The sequence below is a fragment of the Nerophis ophidion genome, linkage group LG24 (assembly GCF_033978795.1).
Source record: "Nerophis ophidion isolate RoL-2023_Sa linkage group LG24, RoL_Noph_v1.0, whole genome shotgun sequence".
NCBI lineage: Eukaryota > Metazoa > Chordata > Actinopteri > Syngnathiformes > Syngnathidae > Nerophis > Nerophis ophidion.
Genome location: NC_084634.1, coordinates 27,729,313 through 27,744,933, shown reverse-complemented (window position 1 = coordinate 27,744,933; position 15,621 = coordinate 27,729,313). Strand labels below are relative to the sequence as shown.

At 36.2% G+C, this 15,621-nt stretch overlaps 1 protein-coding gene across 2 annotated transcripts in view; it reads right to left on the bottom strand.

Annotated features, from left to right (window-relative positions):
- Positions 1 to 15,621, bottom strand: part of ryr3 (ryanodine receptor 3) — a 380,753-nt gene that overhangs the window by 185,520 nt on the left and 179,612 nt on the right. For both annotated transcript variants that reach the window (XM_061886489.1, XM_061886490.1), the window contains exons 27-33: positions 12,851 to 13,056; positions 12,585 to 12,759; positions 12,204 to 12,412; positions 4,701 to 4,864; positions 4,511 to 4,559; positions 4,267 to 4,427; positions 1,832 to 1,994 (exon numbers count right to left, since the gene is read on the bottom strand). In XM_061886489.1, coding sequence (XP_061742473.1) covers positions 1,832 to 1,994; positions 4,267 to 4,427; positions 4,511 to 4,559; positions 4,701 to 4,864; positions 12,204 to 12,412; positions 12,585 to 12,759; positions 12,851 to 13,056 — 1,127 coding nt within the window. The remainder of the gene's footprint in view (positions 1 to 1,831; positions 1,995 to 4,266; positions 4,428 to 4,510; positions 4,560 to 4,700; positions 4,865 to 12,203; positions 12,413 to 12,584; positions 12,760 to 12,850; positions 13,057 to 15,621) is intronic.

The following is a 15,621-nucleotide window of genomic DNA, read 5'->3' as shown; positions in this document are numbered from 1 at the left end:
ACAATCATTTTATGAACCCATGTCATAATAATGTACAGCATTCACCTCGGGGAGTGGACTTCTTACATATATTTCCTGCGAGCAACATTCTGTCCAAACCACCATCAAAAGCATCTCCATATTTTCATGGATAAATGAACATCGTTTGAATATTATTTTAACATCCTCGGCTAGCATTAGACTCATTCTATCATAGACTCATTCTATCAATATGGTGCGGACTTACAGTGATAAGCTCAAATTGCTTCGCCAATTTGGTGACACGCTTGGCCAGGTTTTTGATTATTTCTTTTTTTTTTAATTCAAAGCGTATTTTCCGCATCTTCATGTCTGCCTTGTCAACTAATGGGAGGGATGTTTTAATTTTCACTTGCCACTTAAAACCCAACAATTAACCAAGAAACTGCTCTTACCTCAAAACACTTAAGTTGAAGTAACACTGTAGTAGTCATTACTTTGTATACATACATACATACATACATACATATATATATATATATATATACAGTATACATATATATATACATACATACACACACATATATACATACATACACACATGTATACATACATATACGTTTGTACATACACATATATACACACAAACATGTACATATGCATATCTACACTTATACACGCACACACACACAGATACACACACACATATATACATATATATACACACACATGTATATACATACACATAAAAATATGTACATATACACACGCACACATATATATGTATATATACACGCACACACACACACATATGTACATCTACACACACACATTTACACACATATATACATGCACACACACACACACACACACACACACACACACACATAAATATGTATACATACGTGTATATATATACACATGTATACATATGTGTGTGTGTGTATGTATATATATATGACCTGTGTGTCCAGAGGCCTCTGGACGATATATATATATATATGTATATATATATATATATATATATATATATATATATACATATATATATATACATACATATATATATATATATACATACATATATACATACATACATACATATATACATATATATACATATATATATATACATTTATATACATATATATACATATATATATGTATATATATATATATATATGTGTGTGTATACATTTACATATAGATATACTATACACACGCACACATACATACATACACACACACACAGACAGACACACACACACACACACACACACACACACACACACTGTCTGTACGCAGGGGCTTAAGAATTTCACAGTATCTGTTAAAATTCATGTTACAGTCAATGAACCGCAGTTCCCCAGCACTCATGTAGCCCCATTCGAGAATGGTGTACTCACTTTTGTGAAATTCTGTGGGCAATATAACATTCTCAGTGTGCTAAGACAATATCTGTAATGTCTATTTAGGCAAGTTAAAAAGCTGAATCAGGTGAGAGAAGAGTTATTGAGCGGACTTCTCTCAAAAACAAATTGGAATTCAGCTGCAGAAGGTTTCTGCCGGAGTAATTTACTGCAGTGTAAAAGTTTATTTTAGGGAAAGACAAAGTGTGTGATGTGTCTGTTGAATGCAAATAGGTCTAGTCGCATCAAACTTTTACAGCATCACTAGAATATTCAATAATTAATCCTTAGTTAGCTATAAATGTGGAGCTACGAATTGTCTGCGCCCCGTTTAAAGGGTGCTGTTTTGTACAGATGTTTTTTTAAATAAATACAGAGCTGTGACACAATTGTGAAATTGAAGGGAATAAAAGAAATCCACCAAACAGATCAATAATATGTGCATCTTCTCCAATGTAGTTTACCTGATACGTGATGGACAGCTCCTTGCCATTGGCGGCAAAGCTGACGAGGCCAGTGGCCAAGTCAATCAGGCAGCCGATCTCCACGTCAGAGTTGGAGCGGCTGGATGAAGAAGGGCTGACGGCGTCGGCTCCGCACACCAGATAGCAGTTGCTTCTCTGGACACTAATGTCAGCGATAAAGAAAGGGAGCACTGAGAGGCTTTAACATTTGACACCTGGGAAATCTGTTTGTGAGAGGTTGTGATCTTGGATGAAGGAGCTCTTTTTGTGAATGTAAATAAAACGTTACAGTAGGAAAACTATCATATACATACAGACCACTGGAGTAGGTATCCAGGGTTGCCAAGGCAATAACAGAATATGAATAAAATATTTTAAATTATTCATTATATACAATGTATAATTGAGGGTGACTTTACAAGACATACGTAAATTGCTTTACCATATGATAATGGTAATGCAAACATAATTAATTACCCATTAAGTATTTTAAATGTTTCTTTGAGACTTTTTTGTAATTCGTACAATACATTTTATATGCCTTAAAAAAAAATCCCATTGTACAAAAACACTTTTGCCCAACTGTCATTAGACATACTTTGTGTATACATGAAAACTCTACATGTTTAAGCAATGGACAGTCGTCCTTTGCCACATCACTCTTTGATGTTTGCAACTTCACCCTATCACAGATTTTTTTATTTAAATATGTTTAGGCATGTTCTATGTGTTGTTAGCTTAAATTCAAGGACTAAAGGACTTTTATTTGTTTATTGATCTTTCTCAAACATTAAATGGACTAAAAATATAAATACTACAGTACTACTGGCCAAAAGTTGATACCTAACCAACCAGAGTGTGCTGTTCAGTGTCCTGGCGAGGACGATATAAATGTTGCCATGGAAAATATATTTTTTCACAAATTATTGCCGATAAACGATATCATTATCAGCATTATTCCAAGACCAAATCAAGCACTAAAGCAGTTCTACAATAATAATAATAAAATGCAAGTATTCCTATCAAACACAATAAACCAAGTATCAGTAGTATTTTATTACCATTGTAGTTGGAACATCAATACTTTGTAATTATTGATTGACTCTATCTCTTTTAGGAAGAATGCTATTTAAATAAATATTCTTTTTTTGGGGGTCCTGTCCAGCTTCTCAGGCAAATCATATAGTTGATGTAGATGTCCATATCGGCTGTACAGATTTACTTTACAAAAGAGAAGTGTAGGATACTTCTCTTGTTGCCTTATTTTTATTGGACTTTATTAAATGGATTTATATTATTATTTGGCGCTATTAACAAATATTCAACATTTGGAAGTCCAATCTTGAAGTGCAAAACTGGGTTCTGGGTTTTTTTATTTTTTGACATCACTTTCCAACAATTATTTGTTGCTGTTTGACGCTAGTAGTCCCGCCTCCATCCACAGAGACAACATTGTGGATGACTGACAAGAGGGTTCACTCTGTCCATTTAATTTTGCTTGAGCTGCAACTATTGATTATTTTAGTAATCGAGTAATCTATCAATTAGTTGGTTGGATTAATGAGACAAAACACACTATAGCCTCAATTTGTGTTTTAGGGGAAAATAATTAAAATAAATGTTTCTGCTTGACATAACTTTTCATGTTTTTTTGTAATAAATGGGTGCTGTGTGTGTGTGTGTGTGGTGGGGGGGGGGAAAGAATCCATTTTATTATTTTTTATTTTTTTCTTTGTCATGAAAAAGGGACGTTTTTGTCATGAAAAAGGGAGGTTTTTGTGGTTGGTGCACTAATTGTAAGTGTATATTGTGTTTTTTATGTTGATTTACTAAATACATTTTTTAATATTTTTAATTTTTTTTTTTTAATAAAAATTAATAAAACATTATTCTGCGGCCCGGTACCAATCGGGCCACGGCCAGGGACCACTGCTCTATTGCGGCGACCATCCGGAAACTATGTTCGCGTATTTAAAGTTTCGGGTACTCTGTGGTTCTGGTTTTATACGACCAATTTAAGAACCCAAATATGATTCTAATCGAGTTAATCGCTGCAGCCCTAATCCTGTATTGAATAAACGCGCTCAGGTGATGAAAACGAAGCAGAGTGAAACCTTCTGCAAGAGACGAAGAAAACACGTCAACATGAAAATATATCGATGTTGTCAAATTCATTTTTATTTGTGCCATTGATGGAATTATTGATTAATTGTTGTCAATAATTGGCTCAGCCTCAGACAGCATTATTATTATTTCAAGTCTAAAGGGCTTTCAAAATGTAAAAAAAAACTTAGGCGGCTTTAAACAGGGTTTTTTTTGCCTAGCTATGAAAAAATTCTACTTATCAATAATAATTACTACTTTAAGGAGAATCATTTACCACAAACAAGCCCGGAACTACTTAACAGCGATACACACTGGTTTAGTATACTTGCCTCTCATGGACTCGGCCCCTCTCGTCTCCAAGGGTGACGGTGACTGTTCTGGTCTTGTTGAGGCTGAAATCCTTGCAATAGTAATGATAGTCCGGCGAGACCCAGCCCACCCACACGGACGCAGGGTCCTGTCCGGCAAACACCCTGACAGAGTGGTAGTACTGTGGAGAACAGGTGAAACTTAAAGGTTGTGGATCAAGTCTTTGTATTAATATTATTTGATATCTAATGCGGATTGATTTACAGTTGTGATGCTTCCATAATCCACAGCTCCATCTTCTTTTGGAGGATGGCTGCAGAGAGCAGATTAATTAAGCGGGTCGACCGTGCAAAACAGCAAAGATGAAGACTCAGTGATAACATGCATCATCTGACATTGTCACAGGAAAAGCGATTGCTTCACTGCAGCAGCAGTACAGAAACAAATGTCTCACCTGAGTTTAAGTGATTCCTCAAGCACCATGTCTGCTGAGTAAAACTCCACGGGCATGCTCAGCCGACAGTAGATGATGTCACTGTTGCTGTTTTGAGTGCCAAAAGTCTTGTGGGTGACTTTCAGGCAGGGAGGGCCGTCTACTGTCCCGTCAATCCTTGTCACCTGAGGACAGTCCAAATTGGGAAATCAGACCCACATAAAGAGGAATTACTCAATACCGTTCACATTTGAACCGATACAGCAGGTCCTGGAAATCTATACCAATACTCAAAGATACAAATTTTTGGTACTTTTGTGTGAGATAATAAACATTGTTTTTGATAGTTAAATTTCATTTTTTTATTGCAACATTTAGAAAGGAGCTGATTATGATAACTGCTGTCCAGTTGTTTTACCTTGTTTCATTATCACATTTCTAAGTTTCGTTTGAAGGTATGACACCAACAGTTGCTACTGTAGGAAGGGGAGTTATTACCAGAGGTGGGTAGAGTAGCCAGAAATTGTACTTAAGCAGAGGTGGGTAGGAACGCGCTACATTTACTCCGTTACATCCACTTGAGTAACTTTTGGGATAAATTGTACTTCTAAGAGTAGTTTTTATGCAACATACTTTTACTTGAGTATATTTATAGAGAAGAAACGCTACTTTTACTCCGTTCCATCTGCAATCAGGTCGCTACTCGCTACTTTTTTTTAATCGATCTGTTAATGCACGCTTTGTTTGTTTTGTTTTTGTCAGACACTCCATTTGAAAACCGGGAAGTTATCAGCACTATACTGTCTGATTCCAATCAATGCAAGTCATCAGAATCAGGTAATACACCATCTTATATTCTTGTCTTCATTAAAGATAGGAATCTATATGTTAAACATGCATGTATATTCATTAAAACACCTTTAACATGTGAACAAAAATGGCAAAATAAATAAATATAAATTATATACTGTATATATATATATATATATATATATATATATATATGATATGTGTGTATGTATATGTATATATGAGGTAGATCACCTCGACTTGGTCATTTATTAAATGATTGATTAACGTTGAAAAACGTATTGGGGTGTTACCATTTAGCGGTCAATTGTACGGAATATGTACTGTACTGCAATCTACTAATACAAGTTTCAATCAATCAATCAATGCCTACTGAGCCTATGGTGCTGTTAAGTTATTGTGGCTCAATTTGCCTTAATTTTTTTTTATTTTAATGTATTATTATTTAATATATAATATTGTTTTAGTTGCTTAAGAGATATTGCTGGCTCTGAATTTGCTCATTGCTATTTTTATGTTTTTGTGCATTATTTGTTGCCGTAATCATTAAACGAACAGGTTACTCATCAGTTACTCAGTACTTGAGTAGTTTTTTCACAACATACTTTTTACTTTTACTCAAGTAAATATTTGGGTGACTACTCCTTACTTTTACTTGAGTAATAAATCTCTAAAGTAACAGTACTCTTACTTGAGTACAATTTCTGGCTACTCTACCCACTTCTGTACTTAAGAGTACTGTTACTTTAGAGATTTATTACTCAAATAAAAGTAATGAGTAGTCACCCAAATATTTACTTGAGTAAAAGTAAAAAGCATGTTGTGAAAAAACTACTCAAGTACTGAGTACCTGCCGTCGTCATTAAACTGTTTAATGATGACGGCAACAAGTAATGCACAAAAACAAAAAAATAGCAATGAACAAATTCAGAGCCAGGAGTATCTCTTAAGCAACTAAAACAATAATATAGATTTGGTTTTAGACTGTATTGAAAAAAAAAATAGAAAATTAATTTGACCTTTGCAACCTCATTATACTATTGGCTAAGTTTTATATTCATAAATGCAAGTTTCTCAATACCCGACCTGTTTTTTGTGCCTTTAAAACAGATTTAGAACTCTACATAAAAACACTACCTCTAACAACCAAAAAGCTGTGAAAACGATGATGCCTGTTTCCAAATTTAAGTTATTTACTGAGATTGAGTGAGCATATGGCTATGCACTTTGTTTATTTTATATATATATATTTTTTTTGCATTCTATTTTAGTTACTTTGAATTTACAACCCCCTGGCGCTGTTTTGTACGGTTTTTATACTGTTTTTGTACTTTGATTATTATTTTCACTGTTTGTGAATGTTAAAATTTATAAATAAAGGTTTATAAAAAAAAAAATCAATAAAAATATCATGTGACCGCTTGGCTCTGTTTGATTGGTGAAACGGAGTCAAACGTCACCAGTAAATGCATTTGATTGGTGAAACGCAGGCCTGTGATAGATCTTACTTTGAAGGTCTGCCTGACAAACCAAAACAAACAAAGCGTGCATTAACAGATCGATAAAAATCAGTAGAGAGTAGCGAGCTGAATGTAGATAAATGGAGCAGAGTAAAGTAGCGTTTCTTCTCTATAAATATACTCAAGTAAAAGTAAAAGTATGTTGCATTAAAACTACTCTAAGAATTACAATTTATCCCAAAAGTTACTCAAGTAGATGTAACGAAATAAATGTAGCGCGTTACTACCCAGCTCTGCTTATTACACACCAGCTGTTTGATTGTAACATATTTAAAGGTGCTGAAATTGTCATGTAAAATCAGCAATGATATTTAATAGCATGGCAATAGCAAAGTCAAAGTATATTAGCATCAAGCTTTTTGACTTTTGGTTGGCATTGAAAATTGCAAAATTACCGAGAGGTAGTTTGGCTGAGTCCGCTCTCAATGCTGCTGGAATCTAGGTACCGAAACATGATACATGATACGATTTTACGTCAATAAGGGCCCAGTAGAACTGGCGGGATTCGGTCGGTGCGAAGAAAAGTACCAGATTCAGCACCCATTCCTACACGACACCGTACAATGGCCGAGAATGTTGTGCAAAAACCCAGTCTCAAGCCTGCTAAACTCCTTTGGGATTCCATAGATGCATGCCAAAATCTGGAAGAAAGTATTCCAAAAAAATGGCAGTCACACAATGACAACTCATTAATAACCACAAAGCATACCAAAAGCCAACAAACAGTACATAAATCACAAAAACAAAACATCATATAATAAAACCACATATAATAAACGTCCGTTGTGTCCTGAGCAAGACACTTCACCCTTGCTCCTGATGGGTGCTGGTTGGCGCCTTGCATGGCAGCTCCCTCCATCAGTGTGTGAATGTGTGTGTGAATGGGTAAATGTGGAAGTAGTGTCAAAGCGCTTTGAGTACCTTGAAGGTAGAAAAGCGCTATACAAGTACAACCCATTTATCATTTATTATTAATAACTAACATAATAAAATCACAAAAAATATTGCATTTATCACGTACAAACATATTTATTGCACAAATTATTTTGACTGCACATTCTCCCTAACTACAACTGCGGGTGGTTACCTGCAAGGCGGCACGAGTTGTCACACGGTCAGTGGTCAGGTCTTTGCATAAATCAGTGTAAAGATGAGTGAGGTGATGCCGATGGGTGTGCTCAATCGCACTCTGACTGGACTTCAGATAAAACTACTATGACATTTTGAGTTCTCAAATAAATTACATTATTCTAGTAATATGTTCCACTCCGACAGACCTGGGCAATTATTGACTATTTTGACTTTATTGAGAGAAAATAATGTGTCTGGGGGCCGGTGAGTAGGTGTGTATGAATAAAAAAAGAAAAATGTTTTAAGTATATATACATAAATACATACACACGGACATCCAAATATACACATACATTTACGGACACATTTATACATACAGTATATATATATATATATATAAAAATATATATATACATATATATATAGCTGTAAAAATCCGCTGTACAGTATGTGTGATTGGGTCCCTTTTTTCAGCCACCTTAATACAAAAACTCACAATAATGTCAGACAGAATTTAAAAAACGTTATGAAAAACAGAATGGAATTTTATATTTTTTTTACAGAATGAGAATGAAGGATTTACAATATCAACTGTCAACAGTAAAACACTGAATATTAACACCAACACCAAAAGAATGTTGCTCTTCTTTTACTTCTCACCCCACATTCTTATCAACATCTTTCACAATCAAGCAAAACGTAACAAAAATTCAACAAACATAGCAAAATATGAATGTAAGGGGTAAACAAACACCTACAATCTGTTAAATATCACTTCTCTGTAAAACTTTGTTGTAAAAATGTGCTTTCGTGTCTGTTCCTGACAACCGTGTCTACTGCTGGCCCACTCTGCTTTGTGCCTTGTCTACAGTTTGAACATTTCCTAAAGGTTTAATCAAAATCTACAAATACATTTTTGACCTATCTACAGCAGAATGAAAGAAACTGAGTGAACACTAGGAATGTATACCAAGTTCCAGAATTTGTTGGTACCGGTTCCTAATTGGGTTGCTCGAGGGGGACAAATGATACGGCTATCTGTATTTTTTTGTATCCAGCTGACCGTCGTAAGTATGACGCGCTGTCCTCTGCTACACACAACAAAAAGACATGGGTCGGACCTTATAATCAGCTTAGAATAATCACAAATAAAGAAGCAACACCACACAAAAGTTTGTAACCCAACAATATTTTGTCCTATAAAGAGTAAGTGTTAGTTTGAAGTGAACGCACGACTTCTGCTCCTGCAATTCGTCAACCGTGCAGTATCCAGTATTCCACAGGGCAATATTAGTCCACTCAAAAAAGTGAAACATTTAAGTAATGATCCATAAAGATACTCTGAAGTAAGACACCATCTGCTGACAGGTTTCTAGTCGCCTTGCTTAAATTCACGCCCAACTAACATGCTAACTGATTGTATTGATTTATATAAAATATATTGTATATATCACGTAAAAGATATGTGCTCTGCACATGAAAGCCATACAAAATATTATTTTTACATTTGTAATTGTGATAAATGGAAACAGTGACTGATCTGTGTGGTCTTGACAAGATGATGACATAACCGCATTACACCTTAAAAATACTAGCTTTTTTAAAACTTAAAAAGCAAATGTCAATAAAACATGTTTATACTGTTATATGTAACAAGATGTTGGTGGCATACAACCTCTTGTGTTAATAGAATTGCATGTTTTCACATCTTTATTTACACCAATTACATATAGTGCTGATAAGGACACCGATGAATACTGTCATCGTTAAGAAACGTCGATATTGGTATCGATAAAATCGTAACATACAGTACAGGCCAAAAGTTTGAACACATTTTCATGACTGTTTACATTGTAGATTGTCACTGAAGGCATCAACACTATGACACCTGTGAAGTGAAAACTCTTTCTCAAGGAGAGAATGCCAAGAGTGTACAAAGCAGTTATCTGGGCAAAGGGTGGTTATTTTGAAGAAACTAGAATTTAAAACATGTTTATAGTTAGTTCACTTATTTTTGTTAAGTACATCACATTGTTGCATCACTCAGCATCAAGGGTTGGAATTGGGGGTTAATTCACCAAATGATTCCCTATAGCGCGGCGTACGCTGCTGCTCACTGCTCCCCTCAGCTCTCAGGGGGTGAATATGGGGATGGGTCAAATGCAGAGGATAATTTCACCACACCTAATGTGTGATCGTTGAGACTTTAAGTCCACATGTGTTCATTCACATTCATAGATTTGATGCTTTCAGTGCAATGTACAATGTAAATAGTCATGAAAAAAAAGATAACCCATTTAATGAGAAGGTGTGTGCAAACTTTTGGCCTGTAGTGTACATTCCTGAACATCAGTCCTCCACAGTTTTTTTCTCTGCAGGGCTGCTAAAATACTCCCACAATCAGAGGTAAAATGTTCTTAATGTAAACATAAGGTATAATAGTAGAACTAATCCGGATCATTCTTTATTCTACAAACCCCTTTTCCCTATGAGTTGGGAAATTAAGTCAGATGTAAATATAAACGGAATACAATGATTTGCTAAACATTTTCAACCCACATTCAGTTGAATATGCTACAAAGACAACATATTTGATGTTCAAACTGATAAACATTTTTTTTGTTGCAAATAATCATTAACTTTAGAATTTGATGCCAGCAACACGTGACAAAGAAGTTGGGAAAGGTGGCAATAAATACTGATAAAGTTGAGGAATGCTCATCAAACACTTATTTGGAACATCCCACAGGTGGGCAGGCTAATTGGGAACAGGTGGGTGCCATGATTGGGTATAAAAACAGCTTCCATAAAATGCTAAGTAATTCACAAACAAGGATGGGGTGAGGGTCACCAATTTGTAAGCAAATTGTCGAACAGATTTAGAACAACATTTCTCAACGAGCTATTGCAGGGAATTTAGGGATTTTACTATCTACAGTCCGTAAAATCATCAAAAGGTTCAGAGAATCTGGAGAAATCACTGCACGTAAGCGGTGATATCACGGTTCTTTGATCCTTCAGGCGGTACTGCATCAAAAACCGACATCAGTGTGTAAAGGATATCACCACATGGGCTTAGGGACACTTCATAAAACCGCTGTCAGTAACTACAGTTGGTCGCTACATCTGTAAGTGCAAGTTAAAACTCTACTATGCAAAGCGAAAGTCATTTATCAGCAACACACAGGAACGCCGCCGGCTTCTCTGGCCCCGAGCTCATCTAAGATGGACTGATGCAAAGTGGAAAAGTGTTCTGTGGTCTGAAGAGTCCACATTTCAAATTATATTTGGAAACTGTGGACGTGGTGTCCTCCGGAACAAAGAGGAAAACAACCATCCGGATTGTTATTGGCGCAAAGTTCAAAAGCCAGCATCTGTGATGGTATGGGGGTGTATTAGTGCCCAAAGCATGGGTAACTTACACATATGTGAAGGCACCATTAATGCCGAATAGTCCTTATAGGTTTTGGAGCAACATATGTTGTCATCCAAGCAACGTTATCATGGACGCACCTGCTTATTTCAGCAAAACAATGACAAGCCACGTGTTACAACAGCGTGGCTTCGTAGTAAAAGAGTGCGGGTACTTTCCTAGCCCGCCTGCAGTCCAGACCTGTCTCCCATCGAAAATGTGTGGCGCATTATGAAGCGTAAAATACGACAGCGGAGACCCCGGACTGTTGAACAACTTAAGCTGTACATCAAGCAAGAATGGTACATAATTCCACTTTCAAAGCTTCAACAATTAGTTTCCTCAGATCCCAAATGTTTATTGAGTGTTGTTAAAAGAAAAGGTGATGTAACACAGTGGTGAACATGCCCTTTCCCAAGTACTTTGGCACATGTTGCAGCCATGAAATTCTAAGTTAATTATTATTTGCAAAAAAAAACATCAAATATCTTATCTTTGTAGTGCATTCAATTGAATATGGGTCGAAAATAATTTGCAAATCATTGTATTCCGTTTATATTTATATCTAACACAATTTCCCAACTCATATAGAAACGGGGTTTGTATTTTCAGACAGTTTTCTGAAATTTTTTATGAAAATTTGAAAAGTTATTTTGCTAAATAATTAACTGTCAGACAAACCAACAGCAACGATTACCTTACAATTATTACCTCAATGTCCCGGTGATCCTGGGGTACATTGACAAATGTAGGCAAGCGTTTGCTGAACCACATGGTGATCTCTCGCTTCATGTTGACAGCAAAGGGTTCGAAGCCTTCCTGAAGGCCACACATGGTGTAGTACTTGAAGGTGCTGGCATCCTTCCCAAGGTTCATTCGCCCAATCTGGGAAATGCCCAGGCTGCACACGGGAATAAAACCTGGGGGAAAGCGGGGTTCATTTACCAGATAATGACACAGAAGTTGCCATTTTAAAAACCAAGAGGGCCAAACAGAAATATGACCAAAATACAGATAAATGTTCCAGTTTTAATGTTAAAACTGTTCAAAGAGAAGATTTAACCACTTTTTACACAAGTATGGAGCCCTCACCGTCTTCTGTCTCAAAGTCAGTGAAGCAAAGCTCAGATCCTTTGTTTGTGATCAGGAGCTCGCCATTTAGTGTAAAAATGATCGATTTATCCTCCAAGTTGATCAGGCATCCCACTACGTCTCCTTTTTTCCAAGGATGTCCAAAGTAGCGGCTCCCTGCGTGTATGCGTCGACCCTTCAGAAAAAAAAAATGTTTTGTAACGAGTATCAAAAAGTGACCATTAAGTCATTAGGATGACAGTTTTGCTTATGTTCAGGTTGTTTACCCTGTATCCATCAAAGATGAAGGCCTGGTCGTCTGTTCCCAGCTCCACATCAGGCCTGCAGCCAGGTCTCGCCCAGCCGACCCTCATGTCGCCTCCACTCAGAGCCTCGAACTCAAAGTACCACTTTCCTGTTTTCACTGCGTAGGTTTGCTCCACACGGAAGAATCGGAGTGTCTCAATACTCTGATCGTCCGCCGCATGGACAACTGGGAATAATCATTAAAAAAAATAAACATCTAAAATTTAGATTTTCAGTTTTTTTTTTACGCGCTTGTAGTTATGCACGTTTTTTTTCTTTGTATTCTCCCATCCAGCATGTGGAAGTGGGCATATTTATGAGTAGAGGACATTTTTTATTGTTTTTTGTGAATGTCATTGAAAACCATAAAACAAGATAACACTTAAAATTTAAAAAGCCCGTATCAACCCAGGCAGTGCTTGTCTCGTGTACGGCTGTTGCCATGGTGATGTAGTGTGTACATGCGCGCTACATCCTGGATGGATGCGAATTTTAATCCGTAGATGAAACATTGTTTCATTTGTTGGTTAGTTTAAGTTTATTTCAAACATGCATACAATACAATTACAATGTAATATATCACATATTTCCAGTTATTTCACCACAGCATGTCCGAACAAGAGTAGGAAGAAGCAGACTGTATTTAACCCTCCCCTATTTCATATCGTAGCAGTTTCATCCCATTTCTTGGTTCTGTTTGTAATTTGATTTGTAAATAAATACATGAATGAAACACACTTATATAAATCAATATACCATAATTAGGTAAACAAATATTAGACGTATAAACATATACTGTACACAATAATTAAAGTTCTCATTAATAAATAGCTAAATAGTTAGGTAATTTATGGTTCACCTAGGAGATGAATAAGATGATCTCATGAAAAAAAAGGTTTAAGATGTTTAATAATAACTATTCTTTGTACTTTGTGAACACTTGTAGTTTAAACAGTCTCTTAAACTGAATCATATTGGTGTTTTGTATGATTTCCATGTGTGATCCATTTGTCAGGTTCGTCCCTGACAGTTTGGTTAGCTTTTAGTTTTTCCTCTGTGTCTTTGTTTCCTGTCAGCGCTTTTATTTTGGTTATTTCCTTTTTTTCTCCCTGAGCGCTGTTACCCCTCAGCTGCGGCTGATTGGCACCTGGCCACACCTAGTGTCAATCAGCCGGCTGCTATTTGAACCTGTTTTGACCTCCAGTCAGATGCTGGAATATTGTTGTGTCGATGTCACCACTACCTGTCAATGTCAGTAATGCTAGTCATAGAACCTGTAACTGTTTGCAGCGTGCTGTCTTTTTGTTGCTAGTTCCTGTTTGCTGGATCCTGTTTCCCGTTTTGCAGTTTGGCTGTTCCTAGTTCCTGGTTTGTGTTTTTTCATTTCTAAAGATTAAATCATGTTTTCCTGCACAAAACCCGCCGCCTTCTCTGCATCTTGGGGTTCGTCACCAACCATATGTGACACCATTCCACATACGGATAAGCTAAAGGTCTTAAGTGTTGTACGTGTATACAAATTTCTAAATTAGATTTTTCCCTAAAGTTTTATTTCTCATTTGATAAGGATTGTTGTATATTCTTGGGTAGGAGGTTATAGTTTGCTTTGTGCATAATTTTAGCTGTTTACAAATGCACAAATCATTAAATTTCAATATTTTTGATTCAATAAATAAAGGGTTTGTATGTTCTCTATATCCAACATTATGTATTATTCTAATTTATCTTTTTTGTAACACTGTTAGTGAATGAAGTACACATTTTGTGACGACTCTTCTTCGGCATGGTAATGCCGGGGTGGTTTTTCCAAGGATGCGTCGAAGCAGAAGACAGCCAAGTTTTGATATAAAATAGATTTATTAGATAATAAAAAGCTAGGAACAAAAACACTGGTGTAAAGAGAAGGCAAACAAAAGACGCTAGCGTGAAAGCTAGGATAACACTAGGAAATCAAAACTTGGCTCGAGGGCACAAACGAGAAATCAAATCATCAGTATGAAAACTAGAATAAACAAGTGGCATAGCGTGAGAGCTAGCGAAAAAATACATACAAAGAATGATGAGAGTAGTCACTGTTGCGCGTGGGCAAATTAGGATCCGAGAATGAATAACGAAAAGGGGCGATTTTAAATAAGGGAGGTGATTAGAAGAAAACAGGTGTGCGTAGATAACAAGGGGCAGGTGAACTAATGAGCTACCATGGTGACAGACTAAACAGGAAATAAAGACGTCAAACAGGGTGATACAAAAATGGAGCAATAAACCATAATATGGGAAGATCGGAGTACGGATCTTAACACATTTTTAGTTGTTTCCCCATATTTTTACACAATAACTCAGATATGGTTGTTGTAATGACCGCTCTGATTTTATTTGGAATTTTAACAGTTCTTAGTACAAATGTTTGTGAAGCTGGGACGTAATAGGGGATTCCGGGGACAGTTGTTTGTGTGTTGGGGTGTATGTCCGTACAAGTCTGAGGGCGACAATTAATTGATATTAACTGTCCAAAAAATCAATTAAATCAACTTTTAGATGCTACATTATGCAAGTATTTTTTTATTAAAGAGTCACAATGAAAGTGTTCAATGATCAAGGTTTAGTACAAGGATGTCCAAACACTGGGAATAGATGCAATGTACATTTAGAGTTTGGATGGTTAATACAGAGCGGCATTATGGTTCTTTAATTCTCATTTCAATTGATGTTTGCAGGTGTCTCAATTGAAGTGGTTAGAATAGATACATTTGAA